Source organism: Macaca thibetana, chromosome 4, assembly GCF_024542745.1.
Source record: "Macaca thibetana thibetana isolate TM-01 chromosome 4, ASM2454274v1, whole genome shotgun sequence".
In the NCBI taxonomy this organism is placed as follows: Eukaryota; Metazoa; Chordata; class Mammalia; order Primates; family Cercopithecidae; genus Macaca; species Macaca thibetana.
The window spans coordinates 47,513,508-47,530,767 of NC_065581.1; the positions used below are offsets into that span (position 1 = coordinate 47,513,508).

General features: G+C 38.1%; 2 protein-coding genes across 4 annotated transcripts in view; both read right to left on the reverse strand.

Annotated features, from left to right (window-relative positions):
- RCAN2 (regulator of calcineurin 2) overlaps positions 1–17,260 on the reverse strand; it is a 478,595-nt gene that overhangs the window by 384,336 nt on the left and 76,999 nt on the right. The gene's annotated exons all lie outside the window — the stretch shown is intronic.
- LOC126952680 (24-hydroxycholesterol 7-alpha-hydroxylase) overlaps positions 1–17,260 on the reverse strand; it is a 104,957-nt gene that overhangs the window by 81,440 nt on the left and 6,257 nt on the right. For 2 of the 3 annotated variants that reach the window (XM_050787482.1, XM_050787484.1), the window contains exons 2-6: positions 13,952–14,087; positions 11,407–11,581; positions 9,730–9,879; positions 8,364–8,457; positions 2,673–2,780 (exon numbers count right to left, since the gene is read on the reverse strand). In XM_050787482.1, coding sequence (XP_050643439.1) covers positions 2,673–2,780; positions 8,364–8,457; positions 9,730–9,879; positions 11,407–11,581; positions 13,952–14,087 — 663 coding nt within the window. The remainder of the gene's footprint in view (positions 1–2,672; positions 2,781–8,363; positions 8,458–9,729; positions 9,880–11,406; positions 11,582–13,951; positions 14,088–17,260) is intronic. The other variant, XM_050787483.1, reaches the window with a different exon arrangement.

The window sequence follows — 17,260 nt, forward strand, 5'->3', positions numbered from 1 at the left end:
ATGAATACATATTGGAGAAAAATGAACAAAATGTACAAGACAGTGAGAGAGCAAACACATGTTACAAAAAATAAATGCTGTGGGAGTTGAGAGTGGGATGGAGTAGCAATTGCTACTGAAAGTATTTAGAAAGAATGTAAAAGATGTAGCAGATAAAAAAGGTAAAACGTCAGCTTTGTGATTGGTTTGGAGAAATCTAAAAAAATCATTTAGTAGTCAGAAATTTCTTGGCACTTAGAAATGGTTTTCCCATAAAAATAATTTCATAAATTATAGTTAATATCTTGGGTCATAATGGAGCCTCCTAGTGACCCAGTGCCTAGCCCAACTGAAGCCTGAGTTCTGAGTCCTATGGACCTTGAGGCAGAGTACAAAGTAGGAGAGAGGAGATATAGATATAATCTGGGCTCCAGAAAAAGACAGGCCCTACCACCTATACCTCTGGCAGGGCTTCTGGTACTCTCAGCAGCAATAAAGGTCACCAAACTAGGACAGCAGTGGATACTCCCACTCTGGAGCCTTTGAGCCATCAAATATTTGGAAGCCTATGCTCATTATCAATGGGCCATTGAAAGTAATGATTGACTGAAACCAGGAAGATAATTTTTGTTAGGGAAGAAAACTAGCATTTATTGAAGACCTACGCTGAACCAGGTGCTATTAGCCACAATCTATTTCTTACCAAAATAATCTTTATAACAACCCTTTAAGGTAGGTATAGCATTAATCCCATTTTACAGATAAGGGCACTGAGACTTGGGCAGGTTAAACAGTTGGCCTACTGTTACGCAGTGCTGGGAATTGGCTTTGGACCTGACTCTAAAGCCTCTCCAGGGTCTCTGCCTGCTCACCAGGCTGCCTCTTGGAGGTGCCAACAAGAGCCAGTGAGATGGAATCTTCTCTAATCATCAGACACTTTCTTTCTGAAATGAATGATTTAAATCCTTTCAGACCAGTGCCAAGAACAAATTCCAAAGAACTGACTTAGCCTGTGTCAGATCAATGAGGCTTTTTGTGTCTTTCTTCTGGGGGATGTTTCTAATGAGATATTGAAAAATAATTCTTTGATAGGAGTGCCTGTTTTGTTGCTACTTTGGGAATTGTTTTGATGTTTGCTTTTCAATTTTGCTATAGCTTAATCAGTTTCCAAGAATATTATTTAAGGAAAAACCAGAGAATAATATTATAGGTACATAAAGAAGGGGAAGGGTTTAGACTCCTTTTACTTGACCATATCAGATGAAACGTATATTCCACTGGCTAACATACATTTGAGAAAAGAGGTCAGAATTTCTATCTCTTCTCTTTATGCAGTAAATTTTTCAACAAGTTAAGGGAAACCAGAATATCAGGACTGAGAAAGCCTTTAACAACCTGGGTCTTTATAAAAGTAAGGCTAAATAAATAATACTTAAAACATCTTCCTCATTTCTATCTGTTAGAAGAAAAAGGAAGAAAAATGCCCACACATATCGTTAGGGATAGGTTAAATCCTCCTGTTCAGTAGAAAACAAATATATTTTAAAAGTTACCCTTTAATTTCAGATAATGTAAGTAGCATCTTAGGCTAATGTGAGAACCTCCTGGCCCAGGAAAGTGGTGTGCACTGAATGTGACGTGGCAGATAAATCTCATGGCTCTAATCTAATTCAAGACAGATTTTAAAAGAAACAGTTTTTAAGCCGGGCCCGGTAGCTCACACATATAATCCCAGCTGCTCAGGAGGCTGAGGCAGGAGAATTGCTTGAACCCGTGAGGCGGAGGTTGCAGTGAGCCTAGATCACGCCATTGCACTCCAGCCTGGACGACAGAATGAGACACCGTCTCAAAAAAAAAAAAAAAAAAAAAGAAAAGAAAAAAATAAACAGTTTTTTACGTCTCTGCTCTCTTTAGAAGTATTGAAAGTTCCAATTTCACCAGCACCATTCATGCGGAAACTTGTAGGACCATAATGCTAAGCAATGCAAACAGGAATGGCACACAGAAGGAGAATGGGTACAAATGGAGAGAAAGAGCTAATATTCATTGGTACCAGCTAGGCTTATTAAATCCTCATAACAACTCTGTAGAGAAATGAGAATTACCATTTATTGAGCACCCAAGTTCTAGGACCACAGTAGGGGGTTCACGTACATTATCCCTTTTTTTTACCCTTAGTAGGTAAAATAGTACATTATCCCTTATTAGGAAATGGAGGCACAGAGAATTTAAATTACCACCATGACAGTCTACAGCTATGACTTGGGATGTCTGGATCCAAGCCCGAGTTACCTGAAACTATCCATTTACTTATTCTTTCCAATAAAAGCATGTGGCCAATCCCTATTCATCTTTTCAATAGCAATACTGAGCACATTGGCAGACATACAAAAAGTGCTCCATAAACAGACTGTTGTCTACAACTGGCCCCAAAGGGCAAGCTTACCCCTCATCCTGTGACACTACCTTTCAGAGGACAGAATTTGCTTGGGATCTGTTTTGTCTCCTTTGTAACCTAATCCGATTTCATCAGGCACTCAGTTTTGGTTTTTATCGCACAACCAAATCCACTGTAGTTTTTTTTCTTTTCCATGAGTGAAGAGTGGAAAAAAGAATGGAAAAAAGAAATGAAGGAAAAAAAGACGAAAGGTCAGTAGAGAGCAGTGTAACTCACGCTTTACTAATATACTTACAGGAACGGCATTAGACAGAGAAGCCCAAAGCAGTAAGAGCCCATAATTGGGTGAGTTTTCCTTACTTGTTTCCGTCTCTACAATATCCAGCGTAGCTTGCAATAATGTCTGTAAAGAAATAAACACTGTCAAACCATGGCTATGTGACAGATATTGATGTTAAAAAACAAGAGATCATGCATTTTTCTTTAATATGAAAGATATCATTTCTGCCATTCCCAGGTTTTGCGGTTTGAGGCATGCGAAGGGTTTTATGTCCTTACTGTAGTATAGTAATTAGGAGTAGGGATTCTGGAGCTTGACCACCTCGCTGCATTTGTTCAAATCCTGGTTCAGCTATTTAAGAGCTGGATGACCTTGAACAAGCTACTTTAACCCCTCTGTGCCTCTGTGTCTTCATCCATAAAATGTTCATAATATGGTACCTACCTCATAGGATTGTTGTGAGAATTAAATGAGTTAGTACCTAAAAAGTGCTTAAAACAAAATCTTTCAGAGGGTACAATGCACTTTGGATCTCTACTTTACCAAACTGAATTGGCAAATTGTGTGTTATCATCTCTGCCCTCCACACTGCCCTGGAATCCCTGTCTTATAGGCCTCTGCTCTTAGGAAAATGCAAGCAATAGAGAAACACAGATCTCTGGAGCATTCAGAAAACTCCACCTCCATTCACCATACAGATTCTCAGCCCATACACCATGGGAGAGAGAACTGTCAAGTCAGAATATTATAAATACCACAATACTCTAAAACCATGCAGAGAACTGACATTTGACTTGAACAGTGACAGCCCAGGGCAGGGCCCCATCTAAGGTTACCTACTATGGTTGCTCCTAAGTCACCAAACAAATCCCATTAAAGTATTTTCTTCCTAGGGAGGTTTCCCCAGATTTGTCTTTGCCAGTGATGGCTCCCTATCATGGGGAAGAATTCAGACACTGTAACATTTTCATTAAGTTACTCATATACTTTTAATCTTAAATAACTTATGTCTAGGTGATAGAAATAATGGAAGCTAATATTAACTCACTGCTTGCTAAGGGCAAGTATCATTTTAAGTGTATTGCAAGTATTTAACCCATTTAAATCCTCACTATAACTCCAAGATGCAGATACTACTATCTTTTTTTATTTTTAAGAAAAGATGTTTACTTCAGAATAGAACATGGCAATGGGAATATGCATGCAATAGTAAACTATGTGTGTATTCAGAGAGTTAAAGGAGAACAATGATTTTTAAAGGAAAAAATGAGAAGGATTACATAATTGTCGTGCAATCATTATCCTTGTCTACAAAGATCAATAACAATGTTGGACAGGCCAGTTGCTAAACAGGTGTTCCTGTAGAAGTATTTTTGTGTAGGCTGTGATGGCCTTTGTGCAGGTTTGTCATTTTTGTAGAGTTTTCTTTTTTTTAAATCACATATTCAAGCATGAGAACCCTTTCTTCATGACCTTCCCTGGCTCTATTTGTCAGTTGTTTTTTTTTTTTTTTTTTCCTTAGGTTCAGGGGTACAGTTCAGGTTTGTTCTATAGGTAAAATCATGTCACAGGAGTTTGTTATACAGATTATTTCATCACCCAGGTACTAAGCCTAGTATGCAATAGTTGTTTTTATCTGTTCCTCTCCCCCCTCCCAATCTCTACCCTCAAATAAGGTCCAGTGTCTGTGGTTCCCCACAGATACTATTATCTCCATCATTATGCATATGAGGAAATTGAAGCACAGTAAAGTTAGGGAATTTTGCCAGGGACATATAACTTGAAGGTGGTTCCCTTCAACTTGAAGGGTGGTTCCCAACCCTGTGAGTCTAGCCCCGACTCCAAAGCCCACACTCTAAGCCACCAGGCTATATTGGCCCCATTAGAGAACAAATCACAACTCTCACGTATTAGGGATTTGGAGAACTACATTGTACCACAACATAGTAGCTTTGCTTCAGACACTATGACACAGAAAAGAAAGTTTTCGGTCACTAGCATATACAGTACATGATAAAACAGAGACTGATGCTATTATTTACTAAAGTTTGTAATTTTTCAAGGGATTAACTACTCTAATCCCTAGCTTTCTGAGTTTAACATCCTCAGTTTTCCTGGTATTAAAGTTGTGAAAATAAATAATAGATTACTTGTGAAATGTGTAACACTATGCTTGGCACAAGGTAAGCACCCCAAAAATGTTAGCCAATGTCTTATTACTCTTTTTGTAATAATGGATTAGCAGAATTAATAGTTTAGATATGAATTTCATTTACTGCTTGTCTTTATCACACTTACAATGTAAGTTGTCACAGGACAAAGTTTATACCTCATGAAAATCCTATAGATATATTTCATTATTTTGATATGTTATTCTGTGACACAGTCATAATTTTAAATGAAAAACACTAGTTTAAGATATATCTAAAATAACATGGAAGAAATCACAACATTTTCTGTTAATGATGGAATGAAATGTGTATATATTGTTTAAAAATGAGACTCAACTTCTACCCAGTCTTCTGCTTCACTAGGCCACTGAAATCTATTTATGCAGTTGAAGACAACAAAACCTTTTAAATTTCTTCTTAGCCCACACTTTTTTTTTTTTTTTTTTTTTTTTTTTTTTTTGAGACGGAGTCTCGCTCTGTTGCCCGGGCTGGAGTGCAGTGGCCGGATCTCAGCTCACTGCAAGTTCCGCCTCCCGGGTTTACGCCATTCTCCTGCCTCGCCTCCCAAGTAGCTGGGACTACAGGCGCCTACCACCACGCCCGGCTAGTTTTTTGTATTTTTTAGTAGAGACGGGGTTTCACCGTGTTAGCCAGGATGGTCTCGATCTCCTGACCTCGTGATCCGCCTGTCTCGGCCTCCCAAAGTGCTGGGATTACAGGCTTGACACGAGCTCGGCCAGGCACGGTGGCTCACGCCTGTAATCCCAGCACTTTGGGAGGCTGAGGCAGGTGGGTCATGAAGTCAGGAGTTTGACACCAGCCTGACCAATATGGTGAAACTTTGTATCTACTAAAAATATAAAAATTAGCCGGGTGTGGTGGCACATGCCTGTAGTTCCAGCTACTCATGAGGCTGAGGCAGGAGAATTGCTTGAACCTGGGAGGTGGAGGTTGCAGTGAGCCGAGATCGCACCACTGCACTCCAGCCTGGGCAACAGAGCAAGACTCCATCACACACACACACACACACACAAAAGCCACACAAAACACACACACACACAAGCTCAGTGTGAACACTGCTAGAGGAAAACAGAGCTGCAATACATCAAAAAATAAAGTTAAACTGTTCATGGATGTTCAAGTTGAATTCTCTCCTAAAGTTTTAAACACTGGATTAGCTTCAGCAGAATTGAAACTTTGTTTTTATTCAAATAATGATATGGTTTGGCTATGAAGTCACTGAAATCTCATCTTGAATTCCCACATGTTGTGGTAGGGATTCAGTGGGAGGTAACCGAATCATGGGAGCAGGTCCTTCTAGTGCTGTTCTCATGACGGTCAGTAAGTCCCACAAGATCTGACCGTTTTGCAAAGGGAAGTTTCCCCACACAAGCGCTCTCTCGTTTTGCCTGCCACCATCCACGTAAGATGTGACTTGCTCCTCCTTGCCTTCCACCATGATTGTGAGGCCTCCCCAACCATGTGGAACCATTAAACCCCTTTTTTTATTGCCCAGTCTCAGGCATGTCTTTATCACCAGCATGAAAAAGGACTAATATAAAAAGGGAGTTAAGAGTACCTATGATTAAAAATACCTCATTTCTTCAGAGTAAGAAAAACAAATGCTATTCTAGAGGTATTGTTGGTAGGAAATTTTACTTTTTTTTTTTTTTTTTTGAGATGGAGTTTCACTCCGTTGCCCAGGCTAGAGTGCAGTGGCGCAATCTCAGCTCACCATAACCCCTGCCTCCCGGGTTCAAGCGATTCTCCTGCCTCAGCCTCCTGAGTAGCTGGAATTACAGGTGCGCACCACCATGCCAGGGTAATTTTTGTATTTTTAGTAGAGATGAGGTTTCACCATGTTGGCTAGGCTGGTCTTGAACTCCTGACCTCAGGTGATTCAACCGCCTTGGCCTCCCAAAGTGCTGGGATTACAGGCGTGAGTCACAGCACCCAGCCTTGGTAGGGAATTTTAACTGGGAATTTAAAAACTCTGTTTGCTAGGCCCAGAGATTACAGATCTATTTGGGTACATCTTTTATATACACATGCTTTTGCCCCTAAGTCCTGGAAAATAATGCAAAGAACATGTGTGTTTGTTGGGTTGTTTATAAAACAAAAATATTAGCTGAAACACAGTTTGTCAATGAAGGGCCTTCCAGTATGGCTTCCTATTGCCTTTACTCAGGAAGGAGATACCTAAACATTCATATAGTCTTTTTTCCTAAGGCCATCTTCCTTTCTAGTTTTAAGCAAAGCTGTTTGTGATAATACTTGCTGTTTAACTAAAAACAAACAAAAACTTTTGATGCCATCTTTAAATATAAAAATATTTGAAGATATTTTTTAAATGAGGATAACAATGATAAGCTCCTATCCAGTCCTCTGTTCTCAGCACTTTACAAAAACTAAATCATTTAATTCCCACAACTTTATGAGGTAGGTGAGGAAACTGAGGCCAAGAGACTAGGTACTGTGCCCAAGGTTACACAACCGGTGACTGGATTTGAGCCTAAGCAGTCCAGACCAAATGAAACCCAGTCTCTGTGGGCAGACCCTGGCCTCAGACAGTTTTCAAAAGCTCCCGGAGGTGATTCTAATGAGGAGGCAGAGGTGAGAACCATTCATTAGCAAGCATCTGAACCAAAGGTAAGGCTTGTTAAAGCAGATTGTCTACCTCAGAGGTTTTTGTTTGTTTGTTTGTTTTTCAGACAGGGTCTCGCTCTGTCACCCAGGCTGGAGTGCAGGAGCACAATCAGGGCTTGCTGCAGCCTTGACTGCCTGGGCTCAAGTGTGATCCTCCCACCTTAGCCTCCTGAGTAGCTGGTACCACAGGTGTGTGCAACCATGTCTGGCTAACTTTTTTTTATCATTATTTGTAGAGACAAGGTCTTGCTATGTTGCCCAGGCTGGTCTCGAACTCCTGGGCTTAAGCAATTCTCCTGCCTCGGTCCCCCAAAGTGCTGGGATTACAGGCGTGAGCCACCATGCCTGGCCTACTGCAGAGTTTCTGACTGAGTGATCCCCAAATGATGCTGGTGCTGTTGGTTTACGGGCCACATTTGAAGAACCACAGATCTGGAATAACACTTAGGGCGCAGACTCCTAGTGCCTGGATTTTTAAATTATACTATTTTCCCTCCCTGCATCTGAAGAAACAACTAATGGTAGTGGCATCAATAACAAAGTCTACTTTGTAGGGCTTTGTTCTCTTTTCCTAATTTGCCATTACTTTCACCTGTCGCTACTGACATAGCCAACTGTATGATAACACAGAAATCAGTACAGAACATCGGAATTATAATTTTTTTTTGCTCGTTGTCTCTGGTTTTTTCATATGTGGAATAGGATACCTGTTCTACATAGGTTGTTGTGATGATGTAACAATGAAATAACATATCTCAACATGTCCAGTACAGTGGTTGACACAAAAATGGTATCTAATCAATCTCATGTGTTTTAGCAAAATATATTTTAACAACCATAATTTATTACTATCTTTACGTTAGCAAAAAAAAAGGTAAGAAATACTTACCATGGAATTATCTTTTGCAGATTTACATGCTTTTATATCTGGAATGTTTTTCTCAAACAGTTCCAGGAACCATTTTTTGGATTTTGACCAGTTTCTACATGAGAAAAAGACATATATAGAAATTAATTTGAAAGCACTTTAGGAATAACAGGTCACAGCATAAAAAACAGATGTCTGTGGAATTAAAATTATTTCTCCAAATTTATTCTTAATTTTCAGGTATAATTTCATGAAAGGTCTACCTTTGGAATTATTAGTCCACAAAGACAATTGGGGAGGCAGAGCAACTACATTTTAGTGTCTTTTGTAAATAATACTTCAGAGTCTCATTGCATTGGTGCTGAATAAGAAGGCAGAACCCACAACTTGCTTGGTCTGCCTTTACTGTGGCTGCTGTAAGTTGTAGGAGGATGAAAACCCAATGCACAGAATCAATCTCTGACTTAAGCTGTGAAAAACAGACTTGCTCTAATCTTCTAAATCTTGTCTGAACAGTCACCATGGTAGATGAATGGCCTATGTAGGCTATGGTCTGAATGTCTGTGTCCCTCCCAAATCTTTATATGTTGAAATCCTAACCCCAAGGTGATGTTATTAGGAGGTGGGGGTGTTTGGATGGTAGCTAGGTCATGAGGCTAGAGCCCTCATGTAAAGGAGTAGCACCCCTATGAACGGGGTCTGAGGGAGTCTGTCTGCCCCTTTCACCACGTGAGAATGCAGTGAAAAACTGGGAGTCTGCAACCTGGAAGGAGCCCTCACCAGAATGTGAGGATGCTGGTCCTCTCATCTCAGACCCCCAGCCTCCAGGACGATGAGAAATAAATTTCTGTTGTTTATAAGCCTCCCAGTCTGATACTTTGTTATAGCAACCCAAATGCAGAAAGATATAGAGCCACTGCCAAGACATTTCAAAATCGCGCAGTTACTTTGCATGTGCCTCATTTTACAAACACTTGTCTGAACCAACTGTGACAAATGCATTTAACCACGCCTATGTTTGCCTCAGAGAGAATGAGGAGCACAGTGTCTGAGTCTGAGACTGCTCACACTGATGATTTAGCAGGAATCTTAACTGTAGCAACGAGTGCAATAATAATAAGCTGTAGATGGGATAAAAGGCCTCAAAATACATTCTTAGTCCCATCGATCTCTTTCTCTCTTTTGTTTTTGTTCATCACAATAAGAAAAGCATCTCTTTTCCTTGGTCTTCCCTCAATTCACATACAGACACCAAAAACAGGTCATAAGAAACAGCTTCTCTCCCACTTAAACTGGGGTTACATCTACTTAGAACAGAAAAATGAGAGGTGTATCAGTTGCTGAGAGAAGCTTGGTCAATGAATTAATTATAGGAAACAACTGCTACCTTAGAAGACACTCTGGCAACTGGGAACCATACTCAAAATCTTCATCATAAGCTTGAAAATACTGATGGAACTCCTTGATTTTCTTCTTGTTTGTGGGAAACCAACTTTTATTAAAGAGCGTATTCACTGTGACTGGATAAAGGAGTTGTCTACAAAGACAGAAACACAGAAAGTTAGACCCAAAGACCAAAGAAGAAAGGCAAAGGATACAAAGCAGGGTGCTATTTCATAGCGATATATGAGGGGCAGATAATAGGTGACAGATTCTCTTGGGAAAAAGTCACTCTTAAGAAGTTTTGATATTTGCTTACTGTGGTCAAGATAATACAGGGGGAACTGAAACTGTGGTTTGATTTATCTGAAGATATTTAAATGCTTTCTAAGCAAGCATATTAGACTCTGACAAATATGAGATAATAAATACATTGATCTAATACAATTCAACAAGAATTTATTTAGCAGATAATAGTAGCTAAGATATAGTCCATTCCTTTAGACAGCAACCACAACAACGACGACAAAAACAAAAACAAGGAATCAGGGCAATATTAGTCACCAATTTCCTAATTTCTCACAGGATCCCATAAATTCAAACTACTGCCTATTGAAATACAGTACATATCATCAATAAGTTTTACCATTAAGATAATAAAGTGATTACTATAGCAAACTTAAGATAAAGAATATAAAATATTGTTAACATGCCTTAAAACACTTAACACTTGTTTATTTAATTTTTATTTACCATCCCTTCATAATCTCATTCACCCAAAGTTTCAAAAATATCCAGGAATATTTTGTTCATTTCAATGTATTTGTTTCATTATAGATACTGGGTACGCTTCAGCATATTTTTTAATTTGGTTGTTTGTTTTTTTGTCCCCCCTCCAGCCCCCACTACTGGACCTCTAACAGAATGTTCACTGTCATTCTGTTTGAGTCTGAACTGCAGAATCTTGCCTTGGGCATTCCAGGATCCTGCTGAGATGGCAACGTGACTCAGGTAACTTCAACTTACCAAATCTCTTTATGCACGTGGGAAATTTTTTTCACGGCTCCCATGCCCAGACTTTAACTTTTCCAGAAAGCTTCAGAATGGGGCTGACTCCGTCTGCTGCTCTTCCCTGTCTCCTGGGATCTCCATTAATAAAGGACCCTGGAGCTCAGTCCTGAGGCCCACACTGACTTTGCCTGAGCCACTTGTTAAGTAACACAAACATCTCCTGGACCTTTTTCACCACTTTGTGATTCCATTCTCTCCCCTATCCTCTCAACGTCCTCTCGTTCTAATAATTGCAAATTGTACTGAAGGTTTTATCAAAATTCTAATGGGGAAGTATGAAAATTATAAGAAGAAAATCCATGTAGTTTATACAAAAATGTATGGAATGACTAAGGAGAAATTACTGCAAATATATTACAATGATTGTATTGGCTTATTTGCTCACCATAAAATAGAAATGCTAAACTGAATTAGAATTTAAAAGATTGGTGACACAGCAAGACTCTGTCTCAAAAAAAAAAAAAAGAATTTAAAAGATTAAAATAATCTCTTAATAGCCTAGTTAGGTAGATTTCATTAATCAACCTGACAATGTTTGAAGTCCAATGTATAGGTTTCAATTTTTTATTTAAAACAAAAAGCAAGACTAAATCATATTAATGCATCTATTTACCTTACTAAGTTGTTCAGGTCCATTGTCCCATGAGTGCCTAAATTCTCCAGTTGTTCATGTAATTCTTCAGTCAGTTGCCCCGTAAATTGATGGAGATTGACAGTCCCCATTTTCCCTTTCAACATAATATAGAGTTTTTCATGCAGTGCTAAAAAGACATTCTTTGGAATTGATGCTATGAACAAAGAAAACTATTTTCAAAATAAGCAACGACTCCTTGAAACACACAGTCAATATATCTCTACTATTATTTGGTCAGCAGGGACTACAGCCAAAGTCCTCCCAGCACATAAGATCACCTCCCGTAAATAAAAGTAGATAAAGACTGAACATATTCTCTGCCAAGTGTGGTGGCTCAAACCTGTAATCCCAGCACTTTGGGAGGCCGAGGCAGGTGGATCACTTGAGGTCAGGAGTTCCAGCCCAGCCTGACCAAACATGGTGAAACCTTGTCTCTACTAAAAATAGGAAAATTAGCTGGCTGTGGTGGGCACCTGTAATCCGAGTTACTGGGGAGCCTGAGGCAGAAGAATCACTTGAACCCACAAAGTAGAGTTGCAGTGAGCTGAGATCACACCACCGCACTCCAGCCTGGGCGACAGAGAGAGACTTTATCTCAAAATAAACAAACAAAAAAGATTCAATGTATTCTGTGAGATGGTGGAACTTTATTCACTTTAAGGGATAATCTATAAATGGATGATTAAGAGAGCTGGTATTTTCAACCCTTCTCCCTCCAAATCTATAGTCCAGATACATTAAAAACACATATTTTACATATCCCAGCATTTCAGAGGCTGTTCTGTCTGCTCAGAATGTTCTCTCCTTCGTTATACCCATATCTACTCCCACCCAATCCCACACACTTATACCTATGAGCTTTAAACTTATGCTGCACATTTCTATTTGTCCTTCAAGTGTCTTCTTGAATATTACTTCCACCAGGAGACCTTTCCTAACACCATGAATAGCTTTCAGCCCACTATTTTCTTTATATTAGTATTCATGCTCCCTCTACAACACACTCTCCTAATTAGAAATCGGGGTTTATATTTTACTCATTTCTTTATATTTTTCTTTTACCTTGTTTTATTGACTTTGAAGTAACTTTTTCTTTAAAACAAAATTTAGATTCAGAGGGTACATGTGCAGGTTTGTTATATGAGTATATTGTTTTATGCTGAGGTTTGGGGCGTGATTAATCCTATCACTCAGGTAATGAGCACAGTACTCAATAGTTTTTCAACCTTTGCCACCTGTCCCCCTCCCTCCAGTAGTCCCCTGTGCCCACTGTTGTCATTTTATTAAAGTAACTTTTTCAAAAAATAAGTTTTAATTTTGTATTTCATTGTGCTATTACGTGTAAGTTACATTTTGTGTAAGTTAATGAAAAACAGTTTTTAGATTTCCTGAGCATACATCTTCTCTATGGTTGGGGAATATACGGGAGGAATGGGAAGCTGACTTAAGAATAAATATTAATATATTTCATCTGTTCAACAGAAATATTTAAGCATGAAAGTCCCCAGAGGAGGCCCAGGTGAAAAAAACTCAATCATTTCCATACACCTCCGTTAACTTAGCAAATTTTTCTAAAGGGATATGTGACTCTACAGATCAAAGGCCTTCAAAATATTTCTATTATTTGATCTGAAATTCCATAGTCCAAGTATCAAGAAGTACCAAATAATCAAAGAATTTCACCAACAAGTTGTGATATCATGCATGCAAGAAGAAAAAAAAATATATATAATTCTATTGATTACTGGTAGTTTTTAAAACAAACTTTCTTATCTTAATGGTAAGAAATGCACAAAAGGTTACATGAAAAGGAACCAAAGAAGAAAAAAGGCAGAGAGAAAGAAGTCACAGAGAATAGAAGCAAGCAAAAACATTGTGAAAGCACAAAAAAGAACCAAACACAAAATGAACCAGCTCTGCATTCCAGGGAGGACACGTGGCCCCAGTACACACATTTGCAGCCTAGGAAGAAATGAAGGCAGACAGCCATACTGGAAGCATGCTGACTGTACAATCTGGCAGTCTCTGAAGACAGAGGATTTGTGAAAGGGCAAGTCAAGCTCCCACTTACCATAACAGCCCTACAAAATATGTCAGGAAATGCCACTGTAAAGGATTTACTAAGCCATGGAATTCTAGTTTCAGGGACTGAATAGCATGTAATCAGTCCAAGAGCTGTAGCCTGTAGAACACTGTACACACAGCGGTGGAACAGAATTAGTGACATCTTGGAAGCTGTAACATGATACAGATTCCAAATATTCTCTAAAGAAAACATCAATGAGGTAACCTTATCACTTTCACGTGTCTAATTCAAATCTAAATGTATGAGGCTGCCATTCATTTGTGTTTCAATGGCCAAACTCTTTTACCCGTAACTCTTTCCTCTTCTACCCATACCTCAAGAATAAAATAGTGGACCCTCATCATTCTTGATAGAGGAGTGAGGATGTACTTTTTACCTAAAACTACTCCTGGATTCCAATGTTGGATTTCGAATGGACTATCTAAAAATATTCTTTACCTGTATGATAAACGATATTTTGCACTGCTAGTTCAAAATCTACTTTTTTGGATTTTAGAAACACATTAATTCCTTCTTCTTCAGTAACAAAGGTCATTCGGTTTCCCATAGCAAAGACTGTAAATATGGGTCCATACTGAAATAAAACAAACACAGATTATATTAGTAAGCATTTCTAAGCCATGTTTAAGACCTTTCTCCTCAAGAATCCTAATGTTGAAGTTACAGTCAAGAGACAAATTATTATATTTGGTAATTAGTTATAAATTCTGATTGTTTTAGTCAGATCTGAATTATATAAATTTTAATTTGTTCTATCCTGATATGTAATGTTCCCTTTGATCATTTTATTGCCTATTTGTAGCTTCCTTTCTTGTAGTATGAAATAAGTAGAAAATAATCATTATAAATAATTAGAAATTATATCAACATTGTGACATTTAAACATTGTTTTCAAGATATTAGTAGACTTATAAGCAACCTATAGCTGAATATTGTTCAACAAGAAAGTTCAAAAGTGCCAGCTGGTTTACGGAAAATCTATGGTTATTCAACAATGTCTTGCAATCGTATACACTTTCCTAATCTGTTCACTTTCCTAGTTTTCAAAATGACTATTTCACCTGTAATGAAATTCACCTGTAATGACTATTTCAACCTACCCAGCCTCTCCACTCTGACATAGTGTCCCTGCCTTGTAACTCACTGGAAAAATGGAGCCATCAAGTAGCAGTTTCAGTTTCTCATTACTAAATCCTGCAAGGTATATACATTTGCACCCATTCTCCATCTGTTCCCTCCTCTTAACATGGATGGAAGTTCCTGCCCTTGTGAAATGTCAACACTTCTCCATTTGTGTTATGGATCCTACACTCTTGCCTTCTCTTTTCTACATTTATGCCTCTCTCTCCTACATCATTAATTTTCCCCTCTTTATCAGATCACTCTTAGCAACCTGTAAACATACTGTGTAGCACAGGGTTTGATATCAGGGGTTTATGACCTTGCTGGGAAAAGAAAATATGTCATTCATCTTCATTGGCATCTAAGTATAATTTATCAGTTTCTTCAATTATGAATGTGGGCAACAAACCACAATCTTTTCCATGACTCTATCATCAAAATAAATCATCATACTTTCATATTCCATTATAGTATTATACATATCTCAAGGCATAATTTCTGCTCATCACTACTTCAGTATTAGTCATTTCTTTACCTCCCAAGAGATGGCACATGATTACTCCTGCAACACACTGTTGGGTAGTACTAGGCAACTTGCAGGCCCAAAAATCTTTAAGCCACCAAAAAAATGAAGTCCCATTTTTGTACATTAGTGATCCAGACAGCTACATTGCTTTCTAACGTTCCTATCTATAATTGTTTGTTAACCAGTACTTAGAAGATGATTTATTTTCACTGTTAAAGTTTTGTTCAAATGAGAATTCTTAGCTTCCCATTAGTAGGTAACTTTTTGTAACATCTATAAGCACCTGGCCACAAGTGTAGACTAACCACATTCAAATACATTGAATCAGCAGTTGAGATAATTGTTGATGTGAGGCATTTAAAGTAACAGCAATATAACTGCAGAGTGAAAGATGGTCATGCACAGTGTTAGAAATTATGTAACAGGGTTTTTGTTGTTGTGTTGTTGTTGTACTTGCTTTCCTTTTGTTCTTTTCTTGTATGCAACATCAGCAGCCTCAGTATTACGAAGTAAAGGCAGGCACACATGGTATGTTGTAGAAGTGGTGCTTGTATATTTTTAAAACTTTTTATTTAGAGATAATTGTAGATTAACATGGGGTTGTGAGAAATGTTACAGAGACAGCCTACGTATCTATTACTCTGTTTTCCCAGTATTAACATCTTGCAAAACTATAGTACAGTATCACAACCAAGCTATTGACATTGATAGTCAAGATGCAGAATATTTCCATCACCACAAAGATCTTAAATGATGCCCTTTTATAGCCACCCCCACTGTTTCTCCCACTCCCACCTTCTCCTTAATCCTTGGCAACACTCATCTGTTCTCCACTTCTATAACTTTGAATTTCACTATGTTATATAAACGGAAGTATGTAGTATACAATTTTTGGGGACTGGCTTTTCATTCAGTGTAACTCTCTGAATGTTCATCCAAATTGTGTGTATCAATCATTCACTTCTTTATATTTCTGAGTAGTATTCCACAGTGTGAATGTACGACAGTTTATTTGAACATTATGAAGGCTGGGCTAGACATGCCTATAATCCCACTGCTTTGTGGGTCTGAGGTAGGAGTATCACTTGAGCCCAGGAGTTTTTGAGGTTGCAGCGAGCTATGATTTGCACCACTGCACTCCAGCCAGGGCAACACAGCAAGACTGTTTCTAAAAATAAAAACAATAAAAATGAATAAGGTTGAAAGACAGTGAGATTCTTTTCAGTTTGGCACTATCACAAACATAAACATCCGTATCTGGGTTTTTATGTAAACATTAAGTTTCTCTGTGATAAATTCCTAGAAGTGCAATTGCCAGGTCATATGGTTGGCTGTGTGTTTAGATGTTTAAGAAACTGGGAAAGTGTTTTCTGGAGTGGCTGTGCCATTTTATATTTCCACCATATGTATAAGTAATCCAGTTTCTCTGTATCCTTACCAACATTTGGTGTTGTTTCTATTTTTATCGTTGCCATTCTGATAGATGTGTAGTAGTAGCTCATGATTTTAATTTGCTTATCTCTAATGACTATTGATGTTGAACATCTTTTCATGTGCTTATTTGCCATCTGAATATTCTCTTCATTGATACATCTTGTTTATGTCATCTGCCCATTTTCTAACTGGATTTTGTATTATACTGTTGAGTATTGAGAGTTCTTTATATATTCTAGATATTAGTCCTTTGTTGGATATGTGGTTTGCAAATATTTTATCCCAGTGTGTAGCTTTTCTTTAACTCTTTTTAATGAGCTCTTTTACAGAGCAAATGTTTTTAAATTTTGATGAGGTTCAATTTATCAGTTTTTCCTTTTATGAACTGTCCTTTTGGTGTTAAGTCTAAGAGCTATTTTCTATCCCAAATTAGGAAGATATTCTTCTATATTTCTTTCTACAGGTTTTATATCTTTACGTTTTACATTTATGTCTGTTATCTATTTTGAGTTAATTTTGTATAAGATATAGGACTTTGGTAGAAATTCATTTTGTGTGTGTGTTGGGGGTGGTTCTTTGTTGTTGTTTTGTTTGTTTTGGCTTACAGAGTCAAATTGCTGCATCACCATTTGTTTACAAAAGCCATCTTTATTTCATTGAATTGT